Raw genomic sequence first — 19,525 nt, 5'->3', positions numbered from 1 at the left:
TGCTTCGGAATCCTCATTAGAGGAGGGCATCATGTTTGGTGAAGTACAGGGCAGGGAGGGTGAGGGAGACCTGCAGGGATGGATTGACAAAATAGCCCCAACAAGAGACTCGAACATGCTGGCAATCATGAAGATGATGCAGGACTAGACAGCATTTTGTTCTTTTGTACATGGGGTCACCATGAGCTGGACTCAACTTGAGGGCAGCTAATAACAACTATAACCTGTTTAGAAAAACTCACCTGTGAAGAGTGAGTCGAGTTTTTCCGTCCTCTAAAACTAGACTCAAATCCTATTTGTTGTTGAAACAGCCCCTGGCCCGGCAGAGTGTTGGCTGCTGGCATGCGCACACCCAAGTCCTCGTGACTTGATTTACACTCCCAGATCCATCGTCCCCAACATGAGAGATGCTGCTGGAGCAAGAAGGGAGCTGGGTTCAGAGACTTTACCCTTTGTTTTTTCTTCCTGATTCTTTGCAAAGGGTGGTCTGGTGAGAGGATTTTCACAAAAGGCACTATTTCTCCCATCTTGGTAAAAGATTTGAATTATATATCTTAATTCTCTTCCTTCTTATAGAAATATTTATGATAGATCTATTAAATAATGTATTTGAGGACTGCAGCAGTAGTACCTACTGTATATGCATAAAATAGGACCCAAGATCTTAAATTATGTAAACATAATTAGACTGAGAATCCTGCACAACATTTCCCTTTTTAGGTTCCACATTCAAAGTACGTGTATCTTTCTGGGAGGAGCCAATACACATACCGGTGTCCCAAAGACCAATATTCATTATTGTGAAGTTGCTTTGATTCTTTAAAGCATTTCACCTGTGTGTACACACACACACTACAGTCCTTTGAATGTTTAATTTTTTGAATGTGTAAAAAAACTGCCAGGGAATTTTAGCAGAAGCAGCCACTTGTAAGCAGAATGCTCCCCTTTTTTCCCATCCTTCACACCGAGTCTCCTCCAGGCTAGAGAACTTATTCAGCTGTCAAATAAGGCAGATGGCCAGGGGAAAGTCACCTCAGGGGAGGTTAGAGTCACTGGAAACTCTCTGAACAAACTTTGAGGTCTCCCTTTCCATGCTCCCCTTTGCCACGCCCACGTGTTTTCCAGGAAGGCCAGCTCCCTTGCCCACCTCTCTGCCTCCGGGCCGAGGAAGGCCTGGCTTCTTGGCACCACAGGATTAATTCAGACTGATCGCCATGGGCCAAATCACAGCAAAATATTTCCAGTTGCCAGTCTCCTGTTTTTCAATTGCCCCTCTGTTATATGTCTAAGTAAACATTTGTCTTGCTTATCATTTCTGAGCAAAGACGCGAATCACTTGCCTAGAAGAAACCGTAGAGGCAGCTGGTCCTATTAGGAACCAACATTTGGGAACAGAGCCTACTGAACAGGACTCCAGAAGCGAGCTTGTTGTTTTTGTTTGTCCTCATTCTAGAAAAAGCAGCCTAGAACACTCAGGTCTGCCCTCCCCTTTTGTGGAGGAAGGCCCCTACTCAGAAATCTGCCAAGGTGCCTCAAATTCCATCCACCCTTTGTGGCTCTCCTTTGGATGAAGATGCTCTCTCCAGAAGCTTCCTGATTCAGTGTCAACGTGTTGCCTGAGGGTGGCTACACATTGACCAGTTTGTTCTCATTAAGGGCATGGTGCAGAGCCCTTTATTAAGCCCTGGCTTCTGAAGCAGGTGTGGAGGGATGGATCCTTGAAATGAGCCACTTTCAGGGATTGGGAGCTTGCCTGTGTTTACACCATCTTGCATGGAAAACCTACTCTCCCCTGGGCTCTGTGCTTCCTATCACATCATTCTCAAAACCCCACCAGGTGGGCAGCAAAGGTGACATAAAGAAGGCAAGAGACTGAGAGACAGAAGCTTAGGGTCAGGGAAGACTTTGGGTCTGCTGGGTTACCTGTGTTGGGTTTTGAATGATGGGCAAGGTTTACCTAAGTGGGGAGAAGGGAAGGAACAGCTTATGCAACGGTGGGAACACAGGAATTCTCCAGCAAAACTCTAGCAGATAAGTTTGGAACTGCAGAGGGTTGGGGATGCCAAAAACTGGAGAAGCCCCGGCCCCTCTCCAGGATCTGGGTTTAAACTGAACACCCCATCTTCTGCCCTAGGGGAAGGAAAGTGACCTTATCAGCTGATTCGCTGAAAGCCAGGTCCCATTAGTCCTTCACCACAGATGTTCAACAAGTACATATTAATGGGATACATTTAAATATGATCTCCATCATCCAAATTAAAAACATTTGCTCTGTGAAAGACTTAGGGAATGAAAAAGACAAACTATGGATTGGAAGAAAATGTTTTCAAATCATCTATTCAACAAAGGACTCGTATCCATAATATATAAAAAATATATATATGTAAAAAAAAGGACTCTCAAAATTCAATAACAAGAAAAAAAAAAAAAAACTCAGTTAAAAAATAGGCAAAAAATTTCAACAGAAACTTCACCAAGAAGATATAGGGATGGCACATAAGCACATGAAAAATGTTCACTATAATTAGCCATTAGAGAAATACAAATTAAAACCACTTTGAGATACCACTACACACCTGTTGAGGAGCCTTGGTGGCACTCAGCTTGGTTGAGGAGCCTTGGTTAAGCACTCAGCTGCTAACCAAAAGGTCAGCAGTTCAAACTCACCAGCCTCTCCATGGGAGAAAGATGTGGCAGTTTGCTTCCACAAAGATTACAACCTTGGGAACCCTATGGGGCACTTCTACTCTGTCCTACAGGGTTGATGTAAGTTATAATCGACTCAATGGCAACAGATTTGTTTTTGTTTTTTTTTCTTTAATACACTTGTTAAAATGGCTAAAATTAAAAAATATGATAATACCAAGTGCTGACAAAGATGCCTAGCAAGAGAAACTCTGATATGTTGCTGGTGGAAATGAAAAATGGTACAAGCACTCTGGAAAATATTTTGACAGTTTCTTATGAAGTTAAACATACACTTACCGTATGACACAGCCATACCACTCCTGAGAGTTTACCTTAAAACTTATGTAAACTTGTGTGAAATTATGTTCACATAAAAACCTATATACAATAAACAATTGTTTATAGGCGCAATATTCATAATCAACCAAAGCTGGAAACAGTCCAAATGTCTATCAACAGATGAATGGATAAATAAACCGTGAGAAAAACATGCAATGGAATACTCATAGTGACCCTATAGGACAAGGTAGAACTGTCCCATAGGGTTTCCAAGGAGTGGGTGGTGGATTCGACCTGCTGACCTTTCTGGTTAGCAGCCATAGCTCACTGTAGTTGTTAAGGACGGCACCAGCAGGGCTGCTAACTACTCAGCAATAAAAAGAAACAAATTATTGACACATGCAACAACTTGGATGAATCTCAAAGACATTTTGCTGAGTGAAAGAAGTCTGTCTCAAAAGGTTACATATTTTGTGGCTCCATTTATTTGACATTCTTGAAAAGACAAAACTATAGTGAAGGAGAGCAGAGCAGTAGTTGCCAGGGGGTAGGAGCGGAGGGGGGATTTGACTACAAAGGAATAACGAGGGGGTTTGGGGAGCAATGGAAGTATTCTGTAGATGTAGTCAAATTCACAGAACTTTCACAGCATAAAGAAAATTTGGCCTTTTGACAACAGCACCTGCCTCTGCTTCAAGAGCCAGGCAGAAGTAGGTGTTGGGGTCCTGTGTTTAACAGCAGTCTTCCCCTCAGCCCCTCTGGTTTTGGTTTGAATCTCACCCCAGCCCTCAGCTGGGCAACTCTGTGGTGGGCCATCTTTCCATCTTCCAAAGGGATGGGGGTGAAGGTCACAGGCTTGGGTAGGGGTGGGGCCTGGAGGCCTGTGGAGGCTTCCAACTAGAGTTATGCCTCGCCCTGGCCCTGTGTGGTATCTCAGATTCCTGAGCTACTCTGGGGTTCTGCCTGGCAGATTAACCTTTGACCTGCTGCAGACACATAGCTGAACAAGCTCCGTGAGCTCTCTTCTGTCTGCTTACCATCCTTTGTAGTATCGGGTTATGGTTGTCTACTCATGTTGTAAAAAATGAGCTCGCGTTTCTGTTTGGCACTCTTCTTGTTTCATTTGTTGTCCGCTTGTTTGTTTGGGGGTTGTTGATTCGCAGGAGAAAGGGGCAGAAACTTCTCTTTTCTGTCAGCTTAACCCAGACATCATAACTACATTATCTGAAAGCTCCTGGAGGTTGTACACCAACAAAAAAGAAAAGGAGGGATTAAACCATGAAACATTAATTTAGCTCCAGGAAGCAGGGGATCCAATGGTGGGAAGAGGGGAAGAAAATTCCTAAATGATAGCTGTGTAGTCACCCAAGCAAGAAACCAGACTGGAACACCAGAGAACCATGGAGGGAACGCCCCCAAGAATGAGAAGGAGCTGCGACCAGGGGACTATTTGCTATGTTCGACTTTGTGGAAAATTGTATTGAGAGGCTGTAGGCAGGCATGGGAAAACTTAATCATATGCACAAAGAAAACTAAGCAAATGGAAATGAGTTGGTTATTGATTTTAGGAAAGAAAACAAAAACAGAATGAAAACAATCAAACAGTCCTAGTACACTATTTGGCTCAACAGTGGACAGTATTTTATATAATCAAGAATGAATTTTTTTAACAGGAAGTTGTGATATAATTGTTGTGAAATAATAGGGAACAGGGAGGGGATGTAAGAGGACCAAGAGCACCGAAGTAGTAAAAATTGCTAACTGGAACAATAACCCAAGTCTTTAGACTCCTTGTCCATCATGCCAGAGCAGTACCATACATCATGGAGCAGTTAGGGTGTGTACGTGGCCAGTGGATGTAATCCCCAGCTATGAGAGAACCAGTAGTGTAAGTGTTTGCCTTTCCCAACAAGGGGGAGATGGCTTTGAAGGCCTCTGAGCTTTGGCCACTCCCTGGGTGGCAAAAGGGAGCTTTACCCCCCAGGATTCAGTGTCCAAGAGCCTGCTGGGAGCAGACAGATACAAGCTGAACCTGTCTAGATGGGAACTGTGACTACAATGACCACATCAGCCTCGGTCAGACTCTTCAGCCCAGAAACGTGATCAAATTCCTGCCCCTGAAGACCTCTGGAGAAAGATGGACAAGGTTGTTGTTTTAATCAAGCATTCAAGTGTGAGATAACTTACCGTTTAAATCACAGCTAACAGGTGGGGCTTCTAGCCTGTAGAAGGGGGCACTGAGAGAGAAGAGCCAGGCTGGCAGATTCCCACACACTCTGGCCCAGGGCTCCCCTCTTCTGGCAGCTTCAGAGCTGTGTCAAGCAAGAAGACAAGACGGAAAGAGAAGATGTGGAACTCTAGCCCTGATCTCAGCCTTGTATCAGCTAAAACTATTATGCATTTAGAGATCATTTTCTTTTTCCCCTTCCAAGGAGACTGACTCTACATACTCGGTCTCATTTTTGTCTGCTTCAAGCCCACCTGTGAGTCCTTCCCTGTGATGCTTCCCCTGCCAGAAGTGCCTCCCTTCCCCCATTTTTCCAGGAAAGGACTGAGATGGGAAAATCAGGTACCCAGGAACCTACAGCCCATGTATTCAGAACTGAAGACCCAAATCCTATACCCCACATCCTCTTCCAGGCCACCTATAGTAGTTCCAGAATTGTGTGACTCAGCCTTGTTTCCTCATTGTATGTGTAAACTCCCTTAAAGCAGGGATTGTATTAGGATAAGCTAAGCTACTATAGCAAATAGTCCCAACATGCAATGGCTCAACACAGTAGATATTTATTTCTTGCTCACATGGTAGTCTTTGGTGGGTGTGTATGTCCACGTGGACATTCGGCGACTCAGGCTTCCTCTATTTTGTGGCTCCACCTTCCACTAGTTCCTCACCATCATCTGCCTCCAGCTGGTGGAAGGCCAGAGAGCAAGGAGGAGTGTTCCCAAAACCTTTTTATGGGCTAGACCTGGAGGAAGAACACATTGCTTCTGCTCATATTTCATTTGATAAACTTAGTTAAGTGGCCACATGGAATTGCAGGTGAGAATGAGAGATGTAGTCTAGCTGTGTCCCCAAGAAGAGAATGACTTTTGTAGACCAACTCTCCCACTGCCTGAGTCTCCATCCTCTCCCAAGAGCCCAGCACAGAGAAGGAGCTTCAAAGATGTTCCATGAGAAGTTGGTGATGTTGGACCAAGGTTGGCCAGTGTTGGGCTGACCCCAGCAAACCTCGTGCACCCTGGAGATACAGGAGACTGTTGGCCTTAGAGACAAGCTTCACCCAGAACCCCATCACACCTATATCCAGAAGGTCCCTTGAAGGAGGAGAGACCTGCAGCAGCTGTGGTTGAATCAGAAACCAGATGGAAGGTAGGCCTTTATGTCTGCATAAACATCATCCAGGCCTCTGCCCAGAGCAGATAGGCACCTGCACCCACTGATGCATTGTCACTTCAGGTACCTCCTACACCTGTCCCATCTGTCCTGGGACAGCTCTGGCAGTCTCCGATAGGGCGCTGCAAAAGCCAGCAGTGGCCCTGAGGGGAACAGCTGCAGTAGAGTGACAGAGCCCAAAGCCGGGCTGGAAGAGCTTAAGGAAAGAATGGAGGTAAGCGGACAGAGGCAATTGGCTGAAAAAACTAAGACCAAACATGATGATGCCTATCACGGCTCACCACCCTACACACAAGCACGTGTCTGCATGCGCACACACACACGCACGCATGCACACGCACTCCAGGGCCTAGCGCCCTCCTCTATGGAAGCCTGCTTCCTGCTGGTGCTGTCTCATCTCCCAGCATCATCCTTCTTTTTTATTGGTCCTGAGAAGAGGTTTTGCACAGGATTCAGGTGCATTCATATCAGGGTATGGCTGCAGGAAGTGTGCTGTGGAAAGAGCACCAGGGTAGAACTCAGAGATCCTTTTTGGACATGTTACCCTGAAAGCGAGGGCAGTGGTGGTTCAGTGGTAGAATTCTCACCTTCCAGGTGGGAGATCTGGGTTCAAGTTCCGGCCAAAGCACCTCACTTGCATCTACCACCCTTCTGTCACTGAAGGCTTTCATATTGTTGGGATTCCGATTCTAAGAGAGACTAGGAAGAAAGGTCTGGGGATCTACTTCTGAAAATCAACCTATGAAAATCCTATGGATCATGACATTCTGATCTGCAACTGATCATGGGGATGGTGAAGGACCGGGCAATGTTTAGTCCCACTGTGCGTAGGATTGCCACGAGTTGGGGGCCGATTCAACAGCAGCTAACAACAACAACCTCCAAAGTAGATCCTGACTCTTCACCCACCACCACTGCTGCTCTAGTGAAAACAGTGGCTTGCCTGGACGACTGTCACAGCCTACTGACTCATCTCCCTGCTCTCAACCTGTCCTGATTTCTCTACGCAGCAACCTGGTGATCTTTTAAACATATAACTCCAGTTGTGTGGTCCCTTCCTTAAAGCCTCTGCACCCCATTGGCTTCCCATACGCCTATTTCTCTATTCTCTTATCCTACTTCATTTTATTCATGGCAATTCATTCTACTCGTGATTGTACTAGAGTTTAAGCCATTTTAATTGATTGTTTTCTCTCTCACTGGAAGGCGAGGTCTGTGAGAGAGGGCTTCTGTCTAATTCACTCCTGTGTCTCCAGCACCTACCAGGCATGCTAATATTTACTGAAGACATGAAGTTTTCTTAAGCCTTAGTTTTCTCGACTGTCAAATGGGGAAGGCTAATCCTGAGTTTTTCACCCTTTAGGGGTTTATGAGGATTAAATAAGAAAACGAGGCGTAGCAGCTCCTGGAGTCTGTAACCTAACCTATGCTAGTTGGACCCGTTAGTCCTGCTACCTAAAATACTTATTTTGCAAGACATTTCCAAATGATTACGACCTACTTTTTACGTCTAATGGTCGCATCTTCACTAGAAACAACAGCTACTCTGCCCCTCCCAGTTGGAAAACCTAGGAGTCTATTGAAAATAAATTAGTAATGCCTCATTCTCAATGAAAAAGTCTCAGAAAGATTTATAATTTTATTTGTTTTCTAAGTTTAGAGAATAACATAAATCAAAAGGAGAAATAGTCTACCTTGTGTTTTGACTACTCTGACCCTCTTCAACCCCTGCCAATTTTTATCTCATTTTTGTTTAACTTTATACATCAGAGTTTAATTTGAGAGCTGGTGGGGAAGACAGTGATGTATAGGTTACATCAAGAGCAGCCGAAATTACCCTGTCCCCAGGGATTTCAGGCTGGAGGGAGGGTCTTGGTCCTGCTTCAAGGAGTAGAAGAGGAACAGTACAGTTTGCCCCTTGAACCCAGCCTCCCTCTACCCACACCCTTCATCTTGCCTCTCATTTATTGATCTGGCTAGATTTGAGGCGCCCATGAGATTGTGTCCATCAGGGGCCCTGCTTCCCAGTGCAGTTGTGGGCTCACAGCATCGGCCACTGTGGACAATGTCATTTTAGGAACTAGAAAAAGAGTTCTATTAGCATTGATTTTTCCTCTTCTTCTTTAAATTGCTATCTTCTCTGGGAAAGTATGCCCAGTTGGCCGTATGCTGTGACCAAAGAGAATGCTGGTCTTGCTTTTTTGAACATCCAGAGTGTACCCAGCACCCCAGGGAACTCCTTCAAGAGTTGATGCATGAATAAATGCATGAACAAACCCATGAATGAATGAATGAGCTGACTTTTGTTTCACTGTTACTGTTGGTGTTCCAACAAACAGATGAGCTGGGTCACTTATACACGGGTATATGCTTCTGTCTGTCCTGGAAACCTTCCACATGCAGCTTATGGACTCTTGGGACCAAAAGGGACCTTGAGATCTTTTTATTCCACTCTAGTCTGCTGCATCAATGTTCACCAAGACAGCCTAGCCAGGGACTGGCACACCTCTCTCAAACACCCGCAGAAACAAGCTGCTTGAGCTGCGACTCACGGGTTGGCATTTTTTTAAATCTATGTTTGTTTGTTTTATAGGGCTCATCACAGTTTGAAATCACATACTTGTGTGACTTGAGTAAAGCCTGTCTACACTTCTGCTAGACTCTAAGATCATAAGAACACTGACGAGGTCTGTAATATACGCAAGAAAAGTTCTATTTGTTCACCTGTATCCCTAGAGTCAGGCATGGTCCCTGGTATCTCCACGTAAATATTTCTGAAAGGATGGATGCTGAAAAGAAACTGGGGTGGAGGCCATATCTGTGATTTGCTGTCATCAAGGTAGGAATGAAGACAACAGGTAGGAATGCCCAAGTATGGAGGTAATGTTACATATGGCCACCTGGTCCACTGTCAGTTCAGAAAGTCAGTAAAGGGGTCTTAGGAGGGACTAAGGAGCCTTGGTGGTGCAGTGGTTAAGAGTTCCGGCTGCTAGCCAAAAGGTTGGCGGTTCGATTCCACCAGTCTGGGACCCTCTATTGTGATCCCTGTCAGAGCAGTCAGTGGTGGTAGCCGGGCACCAGCTAGTTTTATTGGACTCAGTCTGGTGGAGGCCGTGGTAGATGTGGTCCCTTAGTCCTTTGGACTAATCTTTCCCTTGTATCTTTAGTTTTCTTCCTTCTTCCTTGCTCCCAAAGGGCAGAGACCAGTGGAGTATCCTAGATGGCCACTCACAGGCTTTTACGACCCCAGATGCTACTCACCAAAGCAGAATATGGAACGTATTCTTTATAGACTATGTTATGCCAATTGAGCTAGATGTGCCCTGAGACCATGGTCCCCACAGCTCTCAGCCCAGCAATTCAGTCCTTCAGGAGTCTGGATGTGTCTGTCTATGGAGCTACCATGGCCCTGCCTTGTACAGGTTGTGCTGGCTTCCCCAGTATTGTGTACAGTCTTACCCTTCACCATTGTTACATTTTAATGCACTGCCTTATGTTGTTAAATGTGTGATAAGATTTTTTGGTATAATAAAGTTCTGGGTAAAATTTAAAAAAGGATGCAACACTTCTCATTAGTAACTTTTATACTGATGACATGTTGAGATGATAACATCTTGAACATAACTGGTTAAATAAATTGCACGATTAAAATTAATTTCACCTATTTCTTTTGCTTTATTTAATGTGGCTGCAATAAAAAGGTAGAATTCTATACATGGCTTGCATTATATTTATGCTGGATGGTGCTCTTCTAGAGGAAAACACTTGGTGGAGTTATTAATTGGGCGAGAACCTTAACGTGAATGCCATCCACTAAACAACAGTAGTTACAGTTCAGTCGTGTCTTGTCAGTGGCCAGCACTGTGCTAGGTACTTTACAGACACTACTTAGTTAAACAAGTGCTTATACATTTGACCCAATGATTTTATTTCTGGAAAGTTATCCTAAGGAAACAATCTGGAACACGGAAAAACTGTTTATACATAAAGTTATTAATGATATCATTATATAACATTAAAGACAAACAGAAAATAACTTAAACATCTAAGTAGAAGAATGATAATATAAACTATATTACATTCATACAATGGAATATTACGTAGTCATCAAAACTATGTTTACCATAGATTTATTATATCATGGCAAAATGCTACCACAACGCTCAATTAAATACTCAAAATGCAAAATGGTATATACAATATAACGATTACTATATAGAAGAAGCTCAAAGAAAAGCAACTGGAAGGAATTTTACCAAACCATTAACAGTTGTTGTCTTTGGAGAATGGGGGTGGTGAATAACTTCTCTATTCTTGTTTCTATTTTTTCAATTGAATTTTATTTCATAAGCATTTGTTAAAAGAAGTTTATACATATCCTATCTCAAATAAAAAGGGCCACTCTTGGGAGCTTGTCTGAGTGTTGCAAATGGCTGTAGGTGTACAGCCTTGTCAATCCAACCCTCTTCGGGGCACACAGTCGAGCTTTCTTTCTGAAACTGTGTGTATCATCTAGAGGATGTGCCTGGCAGGTCATTTAGTCCCTTAGCCAAATAACCCCCATTGAACCCCCAGGTTCAATTCCCGGCCAAGGCTCTTCATCCACAGCCACCATCTGCCTATGGGTGGAGGTTTGAATGTTGCTGTGGTGCTGAACATGTTTCAGTGGAGCTTCCAGACTAAGACGGGCTAGGCAAAAAGGCCTGGCAATCCACTCCTGAAAATCAGCCGGTGAAAACCACATGGATCCCAACTCTTCCGTCTGTAGCTGAACACGGGGGATGGTACAGGACCAGGCAGCATCTGTTCCATTGCGCATGGGGTCGCCATGAGTTGGGCACTGACTCAGCAGCTAACAACGCCAAACCTCCGTGACTTCTAAGATCCCTGAGGGCAGGGACCACAGTGTGCCCCTTGCTCTTCTCCATCCTCACACAGTGTGCCCCTTGCTCTTCTCCATCCCCACACAGTGTGCCCCTTGCTCTTCTCCATCCTCACACAGTGTGCCCCTTGCTCTTCTCCATCCCCACACAGTGTGCCCCCTGCTCTTCTCCATCCCCACACAGTGTACCCCTTGCTCTTCTCCATCCCCACACAGTGTGCCCCTTGCTCTTCTCCATCCCCACACAGTGTGCCCCTTGCTCTTCTCCATCCCCACACAGTGTGCCCCCTGCTCTTCTCCATCCCCACACAGTGTACCCCTTGCTCTTCTCCATCCCCACACAGTGTACCCCTTGCTCTTCTCCATCCCCACACAGTGTGCCCCTTGCTCTTCTCCATCCTCACACAGTGTGCCCCCTGCTCTTCTCCATCCTCACACAGTGTACCCCTTGCTCTTCTCCATCCTCACACAGTGTGCCCCTTGCTCTTCTCCATCCTCACACAGTGTGCCCCTTGCTCTTCTCCATCCTCACACAGTGTGCCCCTTGCTCTTCTCCATCCTCACACAGTGTGCCCCTTGCTCTTCTCCATCCTCACACAGTGTGCCCCCTGCTCTTCTCCATCCTCACACAGTGTGCCCCCTGCTCTTCTCCATCCTCACACAGTGTGCCCCTTGCTCTTCTCCATCCTCACACAGTGTGCCCCTTGCTCTTCTCCATCCTCACACAGTGTGCCCCTTGCTCTTCTCCATCCTCACACAGTGTGCCCCTTGCTCTTCTCCATCCTCACACAGTGTGCCCCTTGCTCTTCTCCATCCTCACACAGTGTGCCCCTTGCTCTTCTCCATCCTCACACAGTGTGCCCCTTGCTCTTCTCCATCCTCACACAGTGTGCCCCTTGCTCTTCTCCATCCTCACACAGTGTGCCCCTTGCTCTTCTCCATCCTCACACAGTGTGCCCCTTGCTCTTCTCCATCCTCACACAGTGTGCCCCTTGCTCTTCTCCATCCTCACACAGTGTGCCCCTTGCTCTTCTCCATCCTCACACCGTGTGCCCCTTGCTCTTCTCCATCCTCACACCGTGTGCCCCTTGCTCTTCTCCATCCTCACACCGTGTGCCCCTTGCTCTTCTCCATCCTCACACAGTGTGCCCCTTGCTTTTCTCCATCCTCACACAGTGTGCCCCTTGCTTTTCTCCATCCCCAGCACAGAGCTGTCCCAGGCTGGAGGCTCTGGGAAAGAGCTTTGAACTTGAGCTAGTTTTCCTCTGCTCGCCCTACAGCTCCCCTGTGCTGTGCCCTTCGCTCTGTGCCTGGGTGGCCACTTCACTGTGCTGCCTCTGCCCTTGGCTTCTGGTTGGGCTTGGCTGATGGGGAGTCCTGGCAGAGCAGTGGAGGAAGGAAGAGTGAGACGTCTGATCGTGCTGTCCCCTGGTCACCTCCCTATGGGTCTCCTGCGTCCCGCTGCGACTCTCACCTGAAGGTGGTTCCTCCTCTTTGGGTGACCGTACTCCACAACTCCCTCCTTCTGGCTTCCAGTGACTAAATTCTTCCCCATGCCCTTCCAGCCTGGGGGCAGTAACAGTTGTTAATTCTCTGTCCTGTATTTCTTCACCTTTGTCAGTAGCCTCTTGAGGAACTCCTCCTTGAATGATCCTACTGTGAGTGTGTGACACAGAACTCAGTGGAAAATGCAGTGCCTCTGTCGCCCAGTGCACATCCTAGGAAGCATCCTGTCCTTGACCACATGATGTCGGGAGCAGGAGTGAGTGGGAGCTGAGTTCTGGGGAAGACAGACCTGAGTTCAAATTCAAGTTCTACTCCTCTAATAGCCATGGCACCTCCATGCATTCCTTCACCTCTCCAAGTCCTAGAAAATGGCGTGAGGACATCTACCTTCTATGCTCGTTGTAAAGATTACATGAGATAAGGTTACCTAAACATCTTAGATGTTGCTTGGCACTGCAAATATTAGCTATCACTGTTACCATGCCAGCTTCAGGAATGCAAGCATCCTATCAAATCACCCCTCCTGAAGACAGGCTGATTGTCTTTGTTGTTGTTGTTGTTACCTGCCATCAAGTCAGAAGCAGACTCATGGCAACCCCACGCACAACAGAAAGAAACACTGCCTGGTTCTGTGCCATCCCTATGATCAGTCGTGGCCAGGATTGTTGTGACCCATAGGGTTTCTCTAGGCTGATTTTCAGAAGTAGATTGTCAGGACTTTCTTCCTAGTCTTTCTTGGTTTGGAAGCTCTGCTGAAACCTGTTCAGCATCAGAGCAACACGTAAGCTTCCATTGACAGATGTAGCCAAGGTAGTGGCTGTGCGTGAGGTGCATCGGCGGGGACCTGAACCTGAGTCTCCCATGTGGAAGGTAAGAACTCTACCACTGAACCAGCACTGCTCCTGAAGACACGCTGTAGAAGGGCCTAAATTCTCCCCCTCCACTTCCTGGGCTGCAGAGACTGGGGGGCACGGCCCCTTGGTCAGCACTACACTGTGCTACACTCGCTCTGTGCAGACTCTGAACATGGCTGAAGAAGGCGCTTATTCACAGAGTGATACGAGGCGGGGAGAACTAGCAGGAGATGAAGTGCATTTTGAAAATCACTAGTTTATTTAAATTGTGTGCTTATGAAAAATACTAGAGTTAGAACAATGGGTATTTGTGGCAAAAATAAAAAGTGGGAAAACGGGAAACACATTATCAAAAACCCAGGAAAGAACGATACATTTGAAATAAAAAAGTGCATCTTTAAAATATCTGTATTTCAACCTCGGAATGAGTATGTCTTTTAAAAGCTCTTTGAAAAGACTGCCCCGGTCTCTTTGTCTCATTTCTTTGTAAGGCATCTTCTGATATTTAACTCCCTTTGGGAAACTTCTTATAAATGAGGATTTGCATCTCCAGGGATTACTCTGGTTAGGGAAGTGTTTTATTAAAAAATATATGTTTGCCACAGAATGCTGAGCGATATAATTAGCTGGTCCCTTCTGTTTTGTTTTAAAAGGCTGTATGGCCAAGTTCTAATTAAACGTATTCTCAGGACGTTTGAAATGTGAAGGTCCCTCAGAAATGGGTACTACAATGAAAGAGGGGAAGGCTTGGGGAGTGTAAGTCAGAGAGAAGGCTCACACACCATGATTCACCCACCGTCCAGCCTCTTCTCTTCCTGAGATCACAGCTACCATGGATCCCTAAGCCTGTCCTGGCCTACCAGATGGTACAGGAACGTCGAGGTCACACACTTGGGGTAATCCAGTATTGCTGAAAGAACACTGGGCATGCGAGGGAGTCCCTGGGCAGTGCAAAGACTTAATGCACTCAGTAGCTAACCGAAAGGCTGGAGGTTCAAGTCTATCCAGAGGCACCTCAGAAGAAAGGCCTGTTGATCTAATTTTGAAAAGTCAGCCATTGAAAACTCCATGAAACACAGTTTTACGCTGGCACACAGGGAGTCACCATGAGCCGGAGTTGGCTGCAACTGGCTTTGGCGGGGAGGGGCATTGTGAGTGGCTGTCATTTCCAAAATGAGAGTTGCTAAAGTCACTGTCAGTTCTGATATTCTGATTGTACATTTGAATGTGTTCTTTTAACTAGTTCTTGCTATATAAACCCCAGTGATAGCATAAAAAAACCCAAAACGCATTGCCGTTGAGTTGATTTCAACTCATAGTGACTCTTAGGACAGAAGAGAACTGCCCCTATAAGGCTTCCAAGGAGTTGCTGGTGGATTTGAACTGCTGACCTTTTGGAGCCCTGGTGGTATAGTGGTTAAGAGCTACAGCTGCTAACCAAAAGGTTGGCAGTTGGAATCTACCAGCCGCTCCTTGGAAATCCTATAGGGCAGTTCTACTCTGTCCTGTAGGGTCGCTATAAGTCCGAATTGAGCTGACAGCAACGGGTTTTATATAGCATAACAATGCTCCAATTCACCACACTTCATTTTAGTTTGGGAATTCAGAAATAAAACACATGGATAGGGAATCTAACTCTTGATCCTCTACAAAGCCAGACTGGCTTACCAAGAGAGGCAGGCGGTGCTATCATTTGTAAGATAGGTAGACTGATGCTTGCCTGTCTCCCCTTTGGAGAAGCAAACTGCCCAGCAATGTCTGTACACAGAAGGGTCGGCCGGAAGCCCACAGAGTTGGAGTTCAGAGAGACCTCCTTCTCTGGGTTCTCCCACCTCAGCACCATCTGCGGACCCTTCGCTCTTTACAAACCACGTTCATGCCCATTAAAACCTCTTCAGGAGCAAGAAGAACTCTCATTCCTTGCTGGTGGGGCTACAAAATGGTGCAATCTCTTTGAAAAACAGTTTGGTAGCTTCTTATAAAGTTACGCATACTCTTACCGCATGACCCAGCGGTGAGACCCGACAGAAATGAAAACTTATGCCTACACAAAAATCTGCATCCACATGTTTATTGCAGGTTTATTCATAATTACCAAACACTGGAAACAGCCCAAATGTTCTTCGACTGATGGGCGGATAAACAGTAGTACATACGTACAATGGAATACCACTAAGCAGTAAGAAGAAACAAACCCCTGATATCTCAACAACATGGATAAATCTCAGATGCATTATACTGAGTGGAATAAGTCAGTCTCAAAAGGTTGCCTAGTGTATAATTCCATTCCTATTGAGCCCTGGGAAAGGTACAGCTACAGGGATGAAGAACAGATCACTTCTCAGCAGTTCCTGGAGGGGTGTGGGGGGGGGCGGGGTTAAAAACCAAAAACCAAACCCAATTCCAGCTCATAGAGACCCTATAGGACAGAGTAGAACTGCCCCCATAGTTTCCAAGGAGTGCCTGGTGGATTCAAACGGCCAACTTTTCTGGTTAGCAGTGGTAGCTTTTAACCGTTACACGACCAGGGTTTCTGGGTTTAAGGGCAGGGAAATAGTTTGGCTACAAAGGGCAGAACAATGAGTTTTTTGTTGTTATTTTTTTGGGCAGGGGGAGGGTGATGGAACTGTTCTGAAATCTGATTTTTGTGATGGTTACATGACTTTACGCATTTGTCAAAACTCATAGAACTGTATAATAAAAAGAGGGAGTTTTACTCTGTGCAAATTAAAAACTAAATCATAAAACAAACAAACCGCAAGCTGGGCAGCAAGTGTGGTGGTTGTTTGAGGTTAAAAACCAAAAAAACCCATTGCCACTGAGTCGATCCCGACTCATGGCAACCCTGTAATTCTGTTAAAACAGGGTAGAACTGCCCCGTAGCATTTCCACAGTGTCAGTCCTTACAGCAGCAGACTCCACACGTTTCTCCCACGGCACTGCTGGTGGGCTTGAAGCACCGACCTTTTGGTTCACAGCAGAGCGCTTTAACCACTGTGCCACCAGCGCTCCTCTGTTTGAGGTTGAATTCTCAATATTCATTTTATCCTAGATGCTCAGTAAGCCCATCGGGGCTCCGCCATTCCTGGTGATTTAGCATTCACTGCTCCACAGATGTGACTAGGGAAGGACTTAGATCACATGGTTCAGTGAAAACTTTTCCTTTTTTCCCTCTTCCCTGCTGGATGCTGACAAAGAAGCAAGCACTTCCGCTTACCACATGGGGCCCTCTTGAAACCATGAGACAAAGCATGTTGAGGATGAGATGGTGCTGAGAACACCTCAGAGTGTGGAGAGAAACCGGGTTCCTGGAGAAATAACTGAGCCAAGTTCTACCACTAGCCAATTCCCTCAACCAGTGTGAGCTGGGGTTGTGTTACTTGCAGACTAAGGATACTAATGGATACAATCAGGGATCTCTAGGAGACATGTCTGATCTGATCCACAGTCCCAAAGCAACCTGAAACAAACTGGGTAATAGGGAACTTAAAAAAAAAAAAAAAAAAAACGCATCCACCAGAAAATAGGGAAAGGACTTGAACAAGTACCTTGCAAATAAAGAAATCCAAAGACTATAAACATATGAAAAGACATTCACTTTATCAGCAATCCTAGAAATGCAAATTGACCACAGTGAGAAACCACTAGATTAAAAACCCAGATCCAAACCCATTGTCCTCCAGTGGATTCCAATTCATAGCGACCCTACAGGACAGAGTAGAACTGCCGAGCGCTTAACCACTGTGCCACCAGGGCCCCAACCACTAGATTAGGAAACATTAAAAACAAAAACAAACAAATAAACAGCTAACAATACCCTATGTTGCTGTAAAATTTGGAACTTTAAAAACCTGCCAGGGTAAAAATTGGTACAACCACTCTGGAAACCAGTTGAAAGTTGTAGATATCCATACTCTATGGCCAAGCAGTCCACTCCCAGGTCTGTGTAACAAACTCTTCCACATGTATGCTATGACACATGAACAGGCATGTTCACAGCAGCATCTTCATACAAGCCAAAAATTAGGAAAAAAAAAAAATCCTAAATGCCCATCAACACAAGAACAAACTACAACATATTCATAGTCTACAGCTTTGAAAATGAGTCAACTACACACACATTCACATGGTTGAGTCCACAAACATAATGTTAAGGACAAAAAAACTAAGACATAAAATAAATTATTATGATTTCCTTTATACAAAGTTAAAAATAAACTGGTACAGGGTGTACACACAAGTGTTAAAACTACAAAGCAGGGAAAGAAAATGGTTGCTATACAAGTCAGGGTAATGGTTGGTGGCTCCAGGAGAGGGGATTGTACGTAATTGGGGGATGTTCCAGGGAGTGTCTGGTGATGGCATGGTGATTGTGTAGACATTTGCCTTATAATTATTATGTAAACCATATACATATCGTCTGCACATTTTCCATATCTTAAAACACAAACATAAGAAGTTACAAGTAAGATCCCAGGGTAATGCAGAAAGCCTGTCTGGGGTCAGAAATGTGGAATGAATGACTCTGGAGGATTTTGTCCCAAAGAGAGCCTATCTGGAGAATTCTATACAATGGCCGCAAGCTTTGCTTTATTTCCTTACCATTTATTCTGGCCCAAAACAACTTCTGAAGGTCTCTGCTTTTAGGTAAAAGTTGTATCCTTTAAAAAGTATCAGTTCTTTCTCCTAATTTTAATATGAGTATTAATCTTATAGAGTGCCCTTACATGGTTTACATCAGATTTGCACCTTACCTGAGTCCACAAAGACTTAAGATAAGCTATTCTCTCCTACTGCTCCTTATTTCCCTGGAGATATTTCCATCTTAAAAAACAAAACCATCAGAGCCAGAAACCCAGGATACCACACCCGACGTCTCTTGTCCAAGTAAAATTGACAAAGGATGAAGGCATAAATTACATGCAATTTCCTTGTTAAAAAAGAAAAAACAAATCCCTCCATGTCCTTATTTGAGCCTATTAATTTTAAATACTAAAATTAAATATTTTAATACTCTTATTTTAAACATAAATCTAACCCACTGGGACATCTGGTTCCAAGGCTACACCAGTTCACATAGGTGAAGTGGAGGAAAAGGGCTGCTAGAGCTAGTGACAGCTAGGAAGTGACCCTGTAAGAAGGTAGATGGAAAATCCTCTCAGCTCTCCTTGGCTTCGGGAGGCATTTATTGTAGAGATCCTGATGGAATGTTAGATTAGAAGTTGATGAAATTCTTTCTGAGGAAACAAGGACCACGTGCAGTGCATAATAAATGATTGCCCTCGGAAGTTCTGCAGGCCCTTGTGATGCAAAAGAATACACTGTGTTTATGTATATGTATATAATTTCCCCAAACCCATTACCGTGGAGTCGATTCTGACTCATACCAACCCTACAGGACAGAGCAGAACTGCCCCAATAGGGTTTCCAAGGAGCGGCTGCTGGATTCGAATGGTCGACACTTTGTTTAGCAGCCAAATGCTTAACCACTACTACCAACCAAAAAAAAAAAAAAAAAAATCCTATTGCTGTCGAGTCGATTCCGACTCATAGAGATCCTATAGGACAGAGTAGAACGGCCCCATAGGGTTTCTAAGGAGCACCTGATAGATTTGAACTGCTGACCTTTTTGTTAGCAGCCATAGCTCTTAACCACTATGCCACTTGGGCTCACTCATTCTCTGTCTCTGTCTCTCTCTCTCTATTTTTTTCGTGCACAGAAGTCCTTCTGCGAGAATACTAGAGATTTTAATCCAAATTTCCCGTGAATGTAGGTGTGTGTGTAGGTGCAGATATACAAATATACACACATAACTGCATGTAAATGTATATCAATGTATATAGGAAAATTTTCATTTATATTTTGGTTAGTTGTGTATGTGTGTGTGTGGTTTGGATTCCATTAAAGAATTCAGGATT

The 19,525-nt window shown here is 44.9% G+C and overlaps 1 protein-coding gene across 1 annotated transcript in view; it reads right to left on the bottom strand.

Moving 5' to 3' along the window:
- The window catches only part of LOC126065074 (uncharacterized), a 93,625-nt gene that overhangs the window by 64,467 nt on the left and 9,633 nt on the right, over positions 1–19,525 (bottom strand). Inside the window, exon 3 of the mRNA XM_049864740.1 lies at positions 5,155–5,279. Within this exon, the coding sequence (XP_049720697.1) occupies positions 5,155–5,279 (125 nt within the window). The remainder of the gene's footprint in view (positions 1–5,154; positions 5,280–19,525) is intronic.

Source organism: Elephas maximus, chromosome 21, assembly GCF_024166365.1.
Source record: "Elephas maximus indicus isolate mEleMax1 chromosome 21, mEleMax1 primary haplotype, whole genome shotgun sequence".
NCBI classification, from domain to species: Eukaryota; Metazoa; Chordata; class Mammalia; order Proboscidea; family Elephantidae; genus Elephas; species Elephas maximus.
This window is presented reverse-complemented; position numbering and strand designations above follow the sequence as displayed.